The sequence below is a fragment of the Bacillus rossius genome, chromosome 3 (assembly GCF_032445375.1).
Source record: "Bacillus rossius redtenbacheri isolate Brsri chromosome 3, Brsri_v3, whole genome shotgun sequence".
NCBI lineage: Eukaryota > Metazoa > Arthropoda > Insecta > Phasmatodea > Bacillidae > Bacillus > Bacillus rossius.
This window is the reverse complement of record NC_086332.1, coordinates 18,370,013-18,386,109: the sequence shown is the minus strand read 5'-3', so window position 1 is coordinate 18,386,109 and position 16,097 is coordinate 18,370,013. Positions and strand designations below refer to the sequence as shown.

The 16,097-nt window shown below is 34.2% G+C and overlaps 1 protein-coding gene across 2 annotated transcripts in view; it reads left to right on the top strand.

Moving 5' to 3' along the window:
- LOC134530300 (fatty acyl-CoA reductase wat-like) overlaps window positions 1-15,450 on the top strand; it is a 59,435-nt gene extending 43,985 nt beyond the window's left edge. Inside the window, exons 4-8 of one of the 2 annotated variants that reach the window (XM_063365019.1) lie at window positions 588-697; window positions 5,338-5,527; window positions 11,955-12,197; window positions 13,326-13,583; window positions 15,254-15,450. In XM_063365019.1, the coding sequence (XP_063221089.1) occupies window positions 588-697; window positions 5,338-5,527; window positions 11,955-12,197; window positions 13,326-13,583; window positions 15,254-15,380 (928 nt within the window). In that variant the 3' untranslated portion in view covers window positions 15,381-15,450. Of the gene's footprint in view, window positions 1-587; window positions 698-5,337; window positions 5,528-11,954; window positions 12,198-13,325; window positions 13,584-15,253 lie in introns of those variants that run through there. The other variant, XM_063365021.1, reaches the window with a different exon arrangement.
- The last annotated feature ends 647 nt before the right edge of the window (window positions 15,451-16,097 follow it).

The window sequence follows — 16,097 nt, the reverse complement described above, 5'->3', positions numbered from 1 at the left end:
GTCAGCTTCGAACTACTCTGAGTGAATAATTTGATATCGGTGGAAAACATTCAAAATGTAATTTCTTCTACACCTGACAGGGTAGTGCCCTTCGCCATACATCAGGGGTTATTAGGAGGCCATCCCTTGTCAGAAAACCTGACGAAAATTAAGACATCAGTTTTTAAAAACGTTCTAATCCATTATTATTTCTTTATAATTTATTTTTACAGTGTTATTAATAATGAATTATTTGTTTATGGGAGGCGTTGTTTAGTTATCCTATAAAAAACGAATTCTTACCATAAATTAACAAGAAATAGTATTTATTAAAATTATGGAGAAATAACAGTGTTAGGTTTTTTGCTACTGAGTGTATTAATTAACATGCTATATTTAAATTAACTAAATTAAACTAAAATTTAAATGAGAATGGTTACGAGTTGAAATTAATTAGATATATTGGTTTACGTCCAACCAAAGGTTTATCACAGGATAAATAATTATATGTGTGACACATAATACAGATATATCTGCTTGTAAACGTTATATTTTTAAATTTTTTGAATGACTTATGATGCATTTTTTAAAATTAATTCTGTTTGCAGAGTGAAATGTCGTTGGCCAAATACTTACGCATTCTCTAAAGCAATGGCTGAAAATTTGATATTAACACAGGCAAAAGATTTACCTGTTTCTGTCGTCAGGCCATCTATGGGTAAGTAGTGGTTTAGGTATTTCCACAAAGGTAAGAAAAGTCTGAAAAAGAAAAACCCGTGCACATTTTTGAGTGAAATGTTGGTTCAAAAGCAATGTGTACGATGCCTCTAGCCTAATCCCACATTCAAGGCAAATAGTTTTACACGTCTTAATGCATATTGGAAACATTTTTACCCATTAGTTTATGTACACACTCATAAAGACGCTGTTAGCTTGTCAGAAATATTTTGCGTTTGGTCACTATTTCGAATAACGCGGAGTAAACGGTGAAAAACTTTTTTGTTCACTGAAGTTTCATCGCAACCAATGGCTACATTAAACATGGCATTTTGTCTAACATAAAACTATTTCACTTGAAAGCTCGCCTACAAAAAGTTGTAAATTGTCGTGGAAATGTTGAATATTGTGTCTAGACTCATGCCAAAATAAAATATTAGTTTCTCTTGAGTTAAAGTATAATCTATTCTAGAGAGGATTTGGCTAATTGCCAACCATCTGTGAAAATCGTACATTGCTCTCATACGTATTCTCAATGCTAAAGCCTAACATTCTGGACATATATTTTGCCCCTAGTAATACTACTTGCATACCATACTATCACAACGCTACCACACAGACCCTAGGTACTACACGCCCAAGCCAACTGTGGTCCCGAGGAGGGGAGTGACGGGAGCGCTAGTGTCGCAGTGAGAGAGGGGTGGGGAATGAGGAGGGGTTGGCAGTAGGGGAATACCGTTAGCTGTGGAAGCAAGGAGTATACACATGCATTCATAAGTGTACGCAACGATGGCCATGAAGCGCAGTCGTGCAGTAAGAAATGTTGTGATAAGGTGAACGTACAGTCGTATGAAACAGCGAAACACAGTGTCTACGAAGATGTCACAGTGTGTACCAAAGTGTGTCACAGCATCACATCGTACCGTTTGTGTTATAATAATTATTTCACTCACCACCATATTTAACATACATGTCAGTATACATTTGTCTATAATCAAAGAAAATATTGTTTGTGTGATTAATTAATGAAAAAAATGCAAGAATAATTTCAACACAGTTTCATGCATAGTGCACGTAACAAACGCCCACTCAGCCATTTACTTCTTCAATTCCTGATATGTTACCATTGGAATATGTGCTGCTGTTGTCCGAAAAGTCTCATTCACTGTCTGAGCTGGACTCGCCAAAGTTAACAACAATTTTCTCAATTTCGTGCTCCATTAGACAGTCACCTGTCCAGTACTCTGCTTCTGTATGTTTTACATGTAAAATAGCATTTTGCCATTTTTCTTTGGTGACACTATTGATTGCTTCTATTGTGATGTTTTCACTGGTACGTGATGATTGAGTGACATTTTTTTTTCAGTAACACGTGATTTCACAATGTTCCATACATACTCAATAGCATTAAGCTCACAGTGGTATGGTGGTAATCTTATAACTTCATGCCCATGTTCTTCTAACATCTCATCTATGCGAAACCTGGGAGGTGGACGTCGACCACGAACGAGCTGGAGGAGTTCACATTTTGTCATATCATTGTCATGCGGAATGTTGTTGTTTTGTAACCATTGGATGATATCTTGTTTTCTTGTACCGGCTGTTGGTGGCTTATTTAACTGAACGGAATAATAAGGGGCATTATCCATTACAACCATCGAATTAGCAGGCAGATTTGGAATAAGCTTATCTTGCACCCATCTGGAAAATTAACCGGCTATTTAACTGGCTATGTATAGTTTTGTGTTTTGTTGTACTGCCCGATGCCATTTGTCAATACACGTTATATTACAGTCACGCACGCTTCGAAACCTTGCTCCGCTTTCAAAGGACCCGTGAATTACTTGAACAGCGATACTCACGCATCTGCGCATTGTGTTGTGACTTATGGTAACAACTGTACTTGCCGTCCCACCCGCGACATGACACGCTTCGACTCTTGAGGCGGACTAGGGGAAGGGAGGGGACAGTGTGGCGGAAGGGTTGACGGCGGAGGGAGGGGTCCGTCTGACCTTGGGTAGTTCACATTTTTCCCGGGACCACAGTTGGCTTGGGGGTGTAGTACTTACCTTGCTGCTGACGAAAACCTTGACGACTCATGAAACTGAGGATAAACTGAATACAAATCAAAAATACAGTACGTTAACTAATCATAAAGCATTTGCTGAATATTATATATTATTACTCTTTCAGTATAGTTCACCATGAACATAGACTTGAGAGAAGTGCTAAGTTATTATCGCTTATAACTCCAAAATAACAGTTCTTTTTGAATTCTAAATGAAACACTATGCTGGCATTAATCATCTATGGTAAATTTATTATATTTCTTTACAGCTAAAAATGCCAGTTTTAAGAAATTATGTAAATTTTAAATTCAAACTGTACATTTCCATGTTATTCATTTGGTTTCGATCTCAAGTTTTTTAGTCTCAATTATACTTTAGCACACTGATTGAGTGTGAGCCTGAATGGTGCAACTTTTGAATACATCTAAGATACACTTTTTCATTGTTTCACGAAAAAAAATTAGGTGGAGTGTATAAGAGAAAGATATTAACAGGAAATGGCGGATATTGATATTGTCTTCGACTCATACAAAATGTGCCCATTTTGTCAATATTAAGTGGAATTGGCCAATTGCTGATATATAATATTTCTATAAGTCTCTAGTGAAGGTTTTATGATAAAATGTGTTTGACGAGACGCAGAGACATTATATTTTCAGGTTTGAAACTTCGTTGTCAAGAATTAAAATACGTAAGTCATTATGCAATACTTGACTATCTGGTGAGTATGAAATTGTTTCAGTGAAACTAAAACTCTTTCACATTCGTTATAATTACCAAGAGTAATGTAAAACATCATTTATTGCTGAGTATAATTTACATACATCTGAAGATAACTTTATGTGCTGATTAAATATTTTTGTAGTGTCTAAGTTAAAAATAAAGTGTTTCAAGAAATACTGGTTGATGTCGGGAGGACACCACTTGACCGTAGTGACACTTCATGTAGGAAGACATCGTAGCAGGAAGAGAAACAGGAAGATCAACGGGGAAACGAAAAATAGCTGGTGTGAGGGGGCGCATGCCAGATCTACAAGTAATGGAAGCCCTAGAGTTTTCCCTGTATCTTCTTTGGCTCTGCGGCAGTTCCGAGCGGTTTCCGAGCGAAGGGAAGTGCGACATCGGCGGAAAGGGTAGCTCCTACACGGGGTTCGACTGGATCGTGAAAGTGCGGTGACTGAGTGGCCTGAGACTGTGTGTGGACAGGCGCGAGGTAAGGGGCGAACCACAGTTGAGCCTAGCTCCAGTGAGGAGGGCGAACTGCGGAGTTTGACAGGCAATGAGTGACTTAAGGATAAACATTTTTATGTGCCAGTGATTGGAGATTGGGCATTTTTAAGTACATTTATTTATTATTAATGTAAATTTTAGTAATCAATAAAACAGTAATAAAACTTAATTGGGCTATCCCTTAAGAATCCAGATCTACCCACATTATAAATTGTAACAGTATGTTTATTTATTTTAGGGTAATGGAAATCATTTTTTATTTTATATCATTTATATTTATATGTGTGGTAGGCCTACAATTTATGTGTATTGTGCCGTAAATTTGAAATATTTGGCACAAACTAATTTTCACCTAAATTCTTTAACATAAACTTTGACAGACAATTGTGCATACTGATCAAATCTTTTCTATTAGAGTCCCGCCATTCTTTCCCAATGCTTCAGTCTATACCCAGATGTGATTTCGCCTATGCTAGAAATTCGCCTCATTTCTCTCCCCGCCTCGAGTCACGAACGACCAGTAACAAACAGTGTCCGACATGCCGTTAGAAGATATCAATTACAAATATATTATAAATTTTATATATTTGAGAATCATATTTTTAATAAAAAATTCACATGAATAATTTTAATTAATAAGTTGACAAATATGTTGGTCCAACAAGTGCTGGACTATATATATATATATATATATATATATATATATAAACACACAAAAGACACAGTGACGTATTACATACCAACACACAACACACTACTACAGGTACTATTTACGAGCATGGTCTGTACGTTACTAACATCCGAAACCTAAATGGAATTTGTTAATGTTCCAAGATGCTTAAACAAAGAAAAATATGTAGTTTTGATATAAGAATTTTTAAATTAAAGTATAAGTTAAGAGTTTAATGAAACCATTATTCATGTACATAATTTAACCTAAAAATGTTTTTTGTAACTAATATTGAAAGGTATTAAAAAACCGAAACATTCTTTTAGCGTGTATATCAAATCACTGTACAAGGCAACGAGCAAGCTGCTCGCAAAGCACATGGCACAATTTTTTAACAATATTGATTGATGACAACCATATTGATTGATTAAAGCTGATTACTGTGGGAACTGTGTTCAGAAACGGGGTTGCTAATGTTTGATGTCGGTTTGACTTCAAGCATCGAATATAAATACTTATAATAAGTATTTGTATTCAGAGCTTTAAGTTTGTCGAAGGAAACTGACGCGATAACGAATTATGTGAATGAAAACGTCGGTACGCATGATCTCGTATGCAGGCCTACATTTCACAGAAGCTTTCTACTCACTATCTTTTAAAATGGGTCCACAGTTGTAAACACATACTACGAGCCAGTCCGCGGTTGGGTGGACAACATGTACGGCCCGATTGCAATCGGTGCCGGCATGGGAACCGGCCTGATGCATGTGTGTTACGCCGCTGAGGAGGCCGTAATGGACATTATCCCAGCTGACATGGTCACCAACTGCATACTAGTAGCGGCTTCCCAGACAGGTTACAGGTAAGATTATAGTGTTCTCACGTTGTTCCAATTTTTATTCTGTCATCAATATTTCGCTACAATTTTTAAATCGTGTTGGAATAATTAGTTTGTATACATCTTACGTCACGGCTTTTCCGCAAAGACAAAATAAAATTAAGAAAATACCATTTTGCAACTCTAGAGACGTTCCTTTACTTGCCTCGAAAACACCCTCAATAAATTACTCCTAGTTTCTGAGCAATCACAGTTTTTATTTCACATTTCAGTATCTGTGCATAGCCGCTGTCACCGCCATTAATTGTTTACCTGTGTCGGCTTGTGTGTTAGGTTTGATTAACTTTATTCAAATATTGTGAATGGTAAATTAGATAAGGTTAGTTACATTAAAAATACTTTCAAACGTTGTGGACGGTTGGTTGGGTTAGTTTAGTTACATTAAAAAAAACTATAAAAATTTCTAATGATTGCTTAAGAATTAAAAATTTAACACGTGGCTATCCTGACGTAACCTACCGTACAGATGATTTCACAGTATTATAATGTCGCTCTATACTAACCCAACCAACCGTCCACAATATTTTTAAGTATTTTAAACATCGCTAACCTAAAGTAACATAATTTCACAGTATTTTTAATGTCACTATACTAACCCCACTGTCAATCCCACTAATATTATAAATGTGAAAGTTTGGATGGATCTATGGATGTTTGTTACTCTTTCAAGCAAAAACTACTGAACAGATTTGAATGAAATTTGGCCTACATCGAGCTCATAAACTGGATTAACACATAGACCACACATTAATATGAAATTCCATTTCCTAAGGGAGAGAAAAGTAATAATTTCATTTTATAACAGAAAACACCATAGGTCATAGACATACAAAAGTGAGTGAGTGCCATTTATCTATGTCTGCCACACGATTATACACATAGTAAGGTCTAGCAAATTCATATTTTTCTCCTTGGTGAGACCAGCCCGCTTAGTGGAGCTCGCAGCGGCTAGCAAAATAAAGGCGCTAATAACAGTTTTGTTCTTAACTTCGTCAATAAATAGAGTTGCCTTGAATTTTAAAAGCATCATCGTTTGATGCGTTTATCATGTCTTTAATTTTCGTTTGTTTGTGCCGTATGCGTTCCTATACCATTCATCCGATTGCGATGAAATTTTGAAGAATAGTTATGCGCATGCCCGTGAAGGTTTCTGAGACGGTATAACTATTTTGCAATAGTTGGAGCACGAATCGTTTGAAAAAAAAATTGTTTCATATTATATAGAGGCACTTTATCTGTTTTTGTTGTTTAAGTGCACACGCATGGCACAATTTATTTAAATATAAAAGAAAGACAGAGATAGAGATATATATAGCGTGAGATAGAGACACAAAGGTAAGTTGAGATATAGCAAGGTATAGAGAATGAAATGGGTTAGTTAAAGAGATATATAGATGTATAGAGCTATATAGAGATTTATATATAAAAGAGATAGAGATAGTGGGAGGTATATATGTACATATGTAGATATAAAGATATAAATAGAGATATAGAGATACATAGATATAAATATATGTATATATAGAGAGCGAGGGAGATGGATAGATGATTTGTATATGTATAACTACTTTAAACATATTACAAAACAAAACAGAATGAGGTATTGCAGTGCATGCCGAGAATTAGCAAGATAATGTAATCTTTTTAATATTAGTAATCTCTTATTTTTCACCTTTTTTCTATAGTGCTTTATAGAGTCTAGATTACATATAGACCAGCAATTTTTAGATATATACCTACAGGTAAATAACTATAGTGGTGACCGGGGAAAGTTGGCGAACGGGGTAAGATGACGAATCGTATGTAACTAATGCAGAAACACAGATAGAAGGTTGGCGCCCCTGTGACCTTGAGTGTCATCATCTGCACCAACTAGGCAGGTGCAGCGGAATTTTCCGGTCAGTTTGAATGTGGAAGCTTTGAGAGGCAGTTTGTTTTGTGAGCCATTGTTGTAATATTGAAGGTACGTATGTTAAGCTATTACGAGAAAAGCGTCCATTCGTTTTAAATGTTTGTATAGGCTATTTAAAATGAAATGCTGACTTTTGGGAGTATTATAGTGTATAGATTGACGAAGAAATTTTTTTATTGTTGTTAGTAATTTTGGTAAAGAAAAGAGGGCATATGGGGCAAGACACAGGGGCAAGGTAACGCTATCTTGCCCCTGCAATCGTCAAACTGCCATAGGTAATGACAATGTGAACATTATTTTGTATTAAATGTGTTATTTAAACCAATGATGTACAGATATGAAGAACATTTATGAAAAGAAAAATAATAATGCAATTATAAAATATTATAAATAGTTCCTGTTTAATAGTCGTAACGATTTTGTTTATTTTTTTTTTGTAGATGCCCAGGCATTATAAGCGGAGAACGGAAAGGAGTAGTTGGATTGACGTAGATATGACTTCTGCTGTGAATTTTTGTTGTGATAATGGTATTGTGATGATCGGATTGCCACCACATACTTCGCATAGGTTGCAGCCATTGGATGTTTCGTTTTTCGGCCCTTTGAAGACATTCTATTCAAAAGCCTGTGACAATTATTTGGTGTCACATACCGGACAACAAATAGCTAATAGTAATGTGAGAAATCTCTTCGCTGCAGCTTATTCTAAAGCAGCAACTATAGGCAATGCCATCAAAGGGTTTGAGGTTACTGGGATAGAGCCTTACAACCCTAAGATATTCGAAGAATGTGATTTTGCTGCTGCGGCTACATCGGAAAGAAAACTTCCCGGTAGTGAAGAACCAATGTCCACTTCAATACCAATTTCATCTGACCATGCATCAAACGATGTGTGGCTAAATTATATGCCTAATGCTTCAGGAGCTGATTCATTAGCCTAGTCTTCTTCAAACAACGTGCAGCCAGAAAAAATAGTGATCTTATCGATGAAGCAGGGCCTTCTTCTGGGAAGGCCAATGCAAGTTCATGTAGTAAAAAGGCATCGTTTTATGATTTAAAACCATTGCCAGTGGCTCACAGGACAACCGCGACAAAGAAAAGAAGTATAGGATCAGCTTCAGTAAAAACAAGCTCGCCAATTAAGAAAATGTTACAAAGAGATAGAGAGAAGAAGCAGAAATAAGAGAAGAAAAACTAAGAAAACTGAAAAAAGAAGCTCTGGTCATTCTGTAGCAAAACCATCAAGCCAAAATAGTATTTCTTGCCCTGCATGTGAAGAATTTTACGTGGAACCTCCAAATGAAGACTGGTTTCAGTGTTCCACATGTTCTGAGTGGTGGCACGAAAACTGTTCCAATTATGAAGGAGGTGGTCGATTTGTGTGTGACTATTGTTAATGACATTATTCAACGCAAAAACATGCAGAAATTTTTTTATTATTTATAAAATAAATTAGTTAATAAAAATTAAAAAATCTGAGATTATTATGTCACTGCTACCATATTGAAAATCAGTTATTATCATTTTTCAAAAATGGAAAAATATTTAAAATTTATAACAAAATGTAATTAACTAATTTCCATAAAATTCTAACTAAAAATGTACTTACGTAATGGATTATTCCGTACGAACCAGGTGAGGACAAAATAAAAATGACTGATCATTCCTCCACAGAAGTCACCGTCAGACAGACCTCCCACCACTAATGCCAAGGTGTATGTATATATATACATATACACACACATATATATACACATATAAATATATATATACATATATATCGCCAGCTAGTATGACATCACTTCCGCCTTCTTGTTCTTGTCTGCTGGTGGCCGCCATCTTGGATCCGACATATTGTTTTCGTCTGGTAGAGTGTTTGTGCCACAAGATTAGTTTAATTTTCGCTCGATAGAGAGCAGTAATTATTTATTGACAGAATGCCGGCCATCTTGACATTTGGTTGCCATTTTAGAAATCTGTAATTATTTAGCTAGATATATTTGAAGAAAATTCCAAAATTCATAAAAAAATCTTAAATCAATATACTGACTGATTCGATCAGTTCCTGTCCTTGGTTCGATACTTGATCAATGCAAAAAAAATTATTTTAACATAAAAAAAATTCAATAACAGCAGCTTATGTTCCTAGTCTACCAGCCTCCAGCAAGCCGATGATTACATATTGGCTGCTATCTTGGAAATTTGTAATAATTAACTTAGAAATTCGGGAAAAATTCCAAAAATCACAGAAAACTTAATCATCAAAATAATGATTGTCTCGATCGATTTTATCTTTGGTTGATTCACAGTCAATAATAAGAGTAACTAAAACATAAAATACATTTTATATTCAATTTCCCATTAGGCCTATCTATTTGGAGTTTATTAATCCTTCTCTCTACGAAAAAAAGACTCTAAAGAAGATAACTGTCCGACGAATTTCTTAAAAAAGACTCATAATGACTCAAAATTTTCTGTTTTGGGGGGAAAATTCCCGTTTTTGTCCTGAATAATTCAAAAATTACTGATTTTTTTGTATAAATACACAGTAAAGTTAGTTTAGTTATTGTATGTTTATTCCAAAGTGTTAGCAGTATATGAATAAGTTTAACACTACAACTGAAAGTTATTTAGACTTGCCGTATTTATAATTACATGAATACATAGTTTTTTATTTAATGATTAAAATAACATGCTATGTATATAGCCGTGAACTAGTACTCATCTTTCTTATACCACTTTGAAGACGGATATAACTACACTTTAATAAGGACAAATGTGTCAGAGCTAACAATCTACCTAAAAGCATGCATATTACCCAGCCCATTTTATTTAGTAACAAGTTATATTTATATTCTTACAACGTATCTTGTTAAATGACTATAATTTAAATCTACACATGTTAGTATAGTTTAGTACGGTATGACTATAGCATGTTTTACAAGTGCATTCCATTAAATGGTCTTATTTAATGGCTATAAGAATGCACTATACTTACGATTTTTACTACATTATTATTTAATAACGTCTTATGACTATATCACTTTGTATTTTATATTCCTTCAGTGACTCTTATTAATGACTTTAGTGCATTTTAAGTACACACATTACTATAACGGGATTTGTTTATTATTGAATGTATAGTATCTGAGCCAGCACTAATGACTCGTATGTGCGTCTTAATTCTTTATAAAAGGAATTATAGTATAGCTGGTTTCGTCTCTGGTGTTGTGCCGTTCGATTGCGCATTCGCAAGGCCTTGTGTGCGCTTTGGTTTGTACCGCTAGCGGGAGATATTCTGCAATTTATTTAATTTTTCGTATATATTTTTTGTCATCATTTGACATGATTTACAGTATATAATACATCCTGTTTTCAGAAAGAAACAGCCCTCTATTTCGTGTCGCATAAGAGCTTCGTTAAGCCTTGTAGAGACATCACTTGTTCCTTCAGTGTGGGTGGTGCTGCGAATGGGAGGGGTAGTGGCCTCTGTTTCGACAGGTCTTGGTTTCGAATCATTCCCTGCGTTATTCATGGATGCGGTGGTATGGTTGTTCTTTCCTGCTGTGTATACGCTAGACAGGTCTTATGTTTCAGTTGCGTTATAGAACATTTTGAGTTTTTGAGGCTGTAGGTATTTATGGTCATTACTGTTTATTTGTATTGTCATTTCTCGAGCCATGCCATTTGATGTGGTGTATATGCTGACTTAAGAGTGTGGTAGTTTCAAATGTTGAAGAGAAGCATCGATTTTATATTATTCCTGTGTATAGGTTTTTTTTAAGAGTGTGTGTTTCTGTATATTGGTTTTAGTTTATTGGCTATCTGTAGTTGGGTGACAGAGCTCTTTGTGATTTAATTAAGGGTGGTGTTTAGCGTACTGAAGTTACTTACTTACTTATCTGGATTAATTTTTTTTAGGGAATGGCGGCTTTCTCCCTTACATGTCTGCATTATTTTTGTCCTCAATGTGTTACTGGATTAGAATTTTTATTACCTTTCTTGCGATTAAGTTTGGCGTTTTTTTAAGGGTTATTATTTTCTGGTGTCGCCTGAAATCGGTGATTTTGCTCGTTTTTTTTAAGGGTGGCATTTTTTCCCACTATCACAATTTTCAGAAAATTTTGATGGCTGTTTTCTCACGTTGGTGACGGTTTTTTTTATTGTATTTTTTTTCTTTTGTTCCCACGTTTGTTTTGTAATGTGTGTTATATTATTTATGGTAGTTTACACTGCGGGGCTTTTAATTTTTTGTGATTAGGTAAGAAGTTACTTTGTTATCTGTGTTTCTCTGTATTGCATGGTATTTTATTCTGTCACGGCCATATTGTATTTTGATATATAGTATAAACACGCTGGGCCCATTAAGAAAATTGTGGGTAATATCAAATTGTGTTAACCTATGCTTCAAAATAGATGTGTGATTTCTTTGATTTTATAAAATCTCTTACTTAATTTAAATGGTTTTTCTTGTTACAGGAAAAATTATACTATTCCTATCTACAACATTACAACACCAGAGAACAACTCACTTACAGTAAAAAGTTTGGCTGACATTTGGATGTATATGTTAGACCATTTTCCATTAAAAATGTGTATATGTTACCCATTCTGTTTCCACATCAAAAACTATAGGCTGTATATGCTTCTAACTTTTTTCCTGCATTTTATACCAGGATGTGTAGTGGACTGTGGACTTCGTTTGAAGGGGATGCCACCCATGTAAGTTTTTATTCCATTACTTTACACTAACTGAAACGTGTTGTGCTCTAATAATATGCAGAGAAGTGGAAGTGTGCGATTCAGGTGTTTCCCAGAATACTTTTCGCCATTTACTAGACAGCACCGTGAAGAGTAGAGAATTTCATATCGTTTAAAATATGTTAAAGCACACACCTTAATAAAAAAAAAGATATATCATACAGTAAGAGTTCCTCTTAAGGTGTGACCAGGAAATTTATATATAGTTTTGCAGCAGATAATGCTTTAAAATAGAGTCAAATAAAGACATAGTGTCTTGTGATGACATAGACAGGTTGGTACTTTTGGCCAGTTTTGCCTAGGGAACTCCGGCACACACACACACACCTACACACACATATATATACATAAATACATACATATCCTTAGTGTTGCGAATATTTTTGTTTTATTTATCCCCGAAATGAGTGTTAGGCTCTTATTTGTGTCCAATATTCTCGATCACCGTAATACCATAAATTTCGATCCATTATTATGGAATATACGAGAAAATATAGGGTACTTTGCAAAGGGTGTTTCCAGAATGTTCAGAAGTTTTAAGAATTTTAAGAAGTGTCGGGAAGGTTGCGGGAAAATATGAATTTCTTAATCTACGTATATTTTGTAGGCCAAGAATAGGTAAATTCCTTCAAATTTTAACTTAGGTGTATAGGCTACTAGTAGACAAGTATCACACACTCACTGCCTTTAAACTAGAACTTAAAAATATTCTGTTAGTTTTATAAAGTCGATAATGTGACTAACAGCTTCTTGGCTTACTAGGTTTATGTCACGTCTGTAGTGTGTGCCTGGCGTTTCGGCATGGCTTGTTGCAGAAATCTGCAAAACCGTACGATATTAACACTAGGCATACACTTTCCCTAACACTTATGTTAATTTTTTAAATTGCATATAATAAACTTTATTATATTGTTTAGCACAATGACTACACAGTAAAAGATTTTTTTGTTTTAAATTTTTCTGATTTATATATTTTTTGGTTCAAACTCGTCCTGAATTTTAAGTAGTAATGTAAGGTTTTTTTAATATGTTTTACATGTAAACTTTTATTACGTAAATTAATTAAATAAATATATCGCATTTTTGCAGGTTAACGAGACTCTACAGGAAAATACAGAAATATTCTATTTTGACTGGTTATTTCGCCACGAAAACTTGGAAATTCATGAATGGAAATTCAATAGAACTTTACACCAAACTTGAAGCAAGAGACAAAGAGATATTTTATTTTGACACGGGTGTGATAGACTGGAAGCAATATATGTTTGATGGCACTCTAGGAATAAGGAAATACTTGCTTCATGAACCACTCGATAATCTACAGGAGGCAAAGTTTCGTTTACGATTGTAAGTAGATTAACTTTTGGTCTCGATTATACGATTTTTTTGACCTAAATTATTAAAACAGTTAATAAAGAAATAATAATAAGGTCATAAAAAAGTAAAGATTATGTTTACTCTTTGAAATTTTCTAGTAACAGGAAAATTTGTTCCCTCGTTTCAGAATTGTATTTGAGTAGTTTAAAATAGAGAACTGGAAAACCAAACGGTAAAAAAAATCTTTTAACGCAGTAATGTTGGTTTACTAAGAGATTGTTTTATGTTCTGTTCGAAAAAAAAAAATAAAAACAATAAAATGATCTCTTTCTCGCGGAACTGTTTAATTGGGTCCCCACAGGAGAGGAGCTATCACTATCTAAACTCAAAAAATATAGTTAAAAAAAAATTTAAAAACACGCTTTTAAAGCACATCAAACTAAAAAGTGAAAAATAATTCTAAATATAATAGCTTAAGCTGAAAATAATAATGAACGAAAAATACAAGTATTAATGTGGAAAAAAAAACGGGGTTGCTCGATATACAAAAATATGACACAAAGCGCCCCACGCTTTTTTCACAATAATACTAGTATTTTTCATTAATTATTATTTTCAGCTTAAGCTATTATATTTAAAATTATTTTTCACTTTAAAGTTTTATGTGCTTTAAAAGCGTGTGTTTTTTTTTTAGTTTTTTTAAACTATATTTATTTTTCAGTTTTTAGTTCAATTAATTATTAATTTTTTTTAAGTTCTTGTAATTAGTATTGTAAATCTCCGACAGAGGGTGCACGGATGTAAAATTCTTCTCGAACAACATAATAAAATTTGTGGTGTTAATTTCTCAAGTACTACTGATGCAGGTAGTATAGTAAATCTTCAACAAGGTCATGTAATTATTCACGTGGTCAAATTAACTTCACGTACTGCTACTAGAGCATTTCGGTGATGCGAACTCACAAGATTTTACCCATCTAAAGAGTCCCACACGCACTTGATACAGTCGAGTATATACAATGTATTAGTGTATGTATGCGTATAGATGTACACAGGCCGCTGCGCGTCGTCAGTCTAGCGCAATACGTCACTAGCATGTCGATGACACGAACCCATAAGTTTTGTCCCTACCAAAAATCGCTCAACGCGGCTAAAGAAGTTTTAACTTCAAAAATAAAAAAAATAAGACTACTCTTAGTATATGTATTTCATGATGCAATATAATTAATCAGGCTCTAATGTCTTTTGGGTCAGGCGTGATTTACAGCTCATATATCTTACTCAGTAAATTGTTTTCGGTGAAGAATTCTACTTATCACGCAGCTTGTGTGAAAAGGTTTAACAAGCACCACTCATTCAGACAAACTATTGTCTATTGCCGAGATCCAAATTTCAAATATAAACTCAGTCTATCAATATTTCACACTACTACTATTCCTACTTTTTGTCCATTTTGGGTAAAAAACTTAAAAAATTTGAAGCTCTTAAAAATTTAAATATTGGTTTTTAGTTATCTCTCCTTTAGAGACTCGTGGTCTATACTGGGTAACATAATTATCATATTATATTCCTCATATATGGTATACTTAAGTGTATGTGAGATGACAACTACTAAGACAATAAAGGTATAAGTTTTTCTAGGTTAGAAAATGTCATGTCAGGGTACCAGTTTCAACCACAATTTTGTGTCTTTGTTTCAGGTTTACTATTGCCCAAAGAGTGCTGAAAGTTATATTTTACGGCGTGGTATTGTGGACTGGATGGCACCTCATTAAAATACCGGGGATTTTTAAGAGGGAATATTTAAAGCTGATACAACAATTGTAAACAGCAATTATGTGTTATTTAACTTTTTTTTAAATATAATTCAGTAATGAATAAAAAAATGATTAAATGTTATGATACATTATTATTAAATGTATATTTTCCTCTTAATAAACCTTCGCAAAAACTTAAACAAAGTTTATTATCACAATATAATATACGTAAGATAATACATATAATATTGGAAGTACTGCCATAAACTAGCAATTTTTTTCAAAATTTTTCCCTTAGAAGGGAATTCCTTTTATTGTTGTTCCCATTAAGAATTATTTTTGTAGTTTCATAACATTACTGTACTAAAGCATTTGCATAGTCATCTTTAATATGCACAATTTATCTAAATGTACACTTCGTTATTGCCAGACTTGCCAAATTTTTGCATACGAATTATTTGTATCTAATTTTTAAAAATGGTGTGCAGACTGAACCCGAAGTTGTGGGTGCTGCGGCCGTGCCTCGCACGCCACAATCTCAGTGTCAAGACAGGAGGTTAAGTCACTTCTAGTAGGGACATCAGAGTGTAGTGACAGTTTGTTGTGAAAATAATTTAGTATAAAATCTCAATACAATGGCTCATATTTATTACAGGTAGAATATTTATAATGCCTCTGAGATGGGCTTACAGTACGCGATAAAGGGGATATAGACCCATTATAATATACAAAATTGCCAATACATCACAAGTGTCGGGAGTAACAATTCAACCCACAGTATAATGGC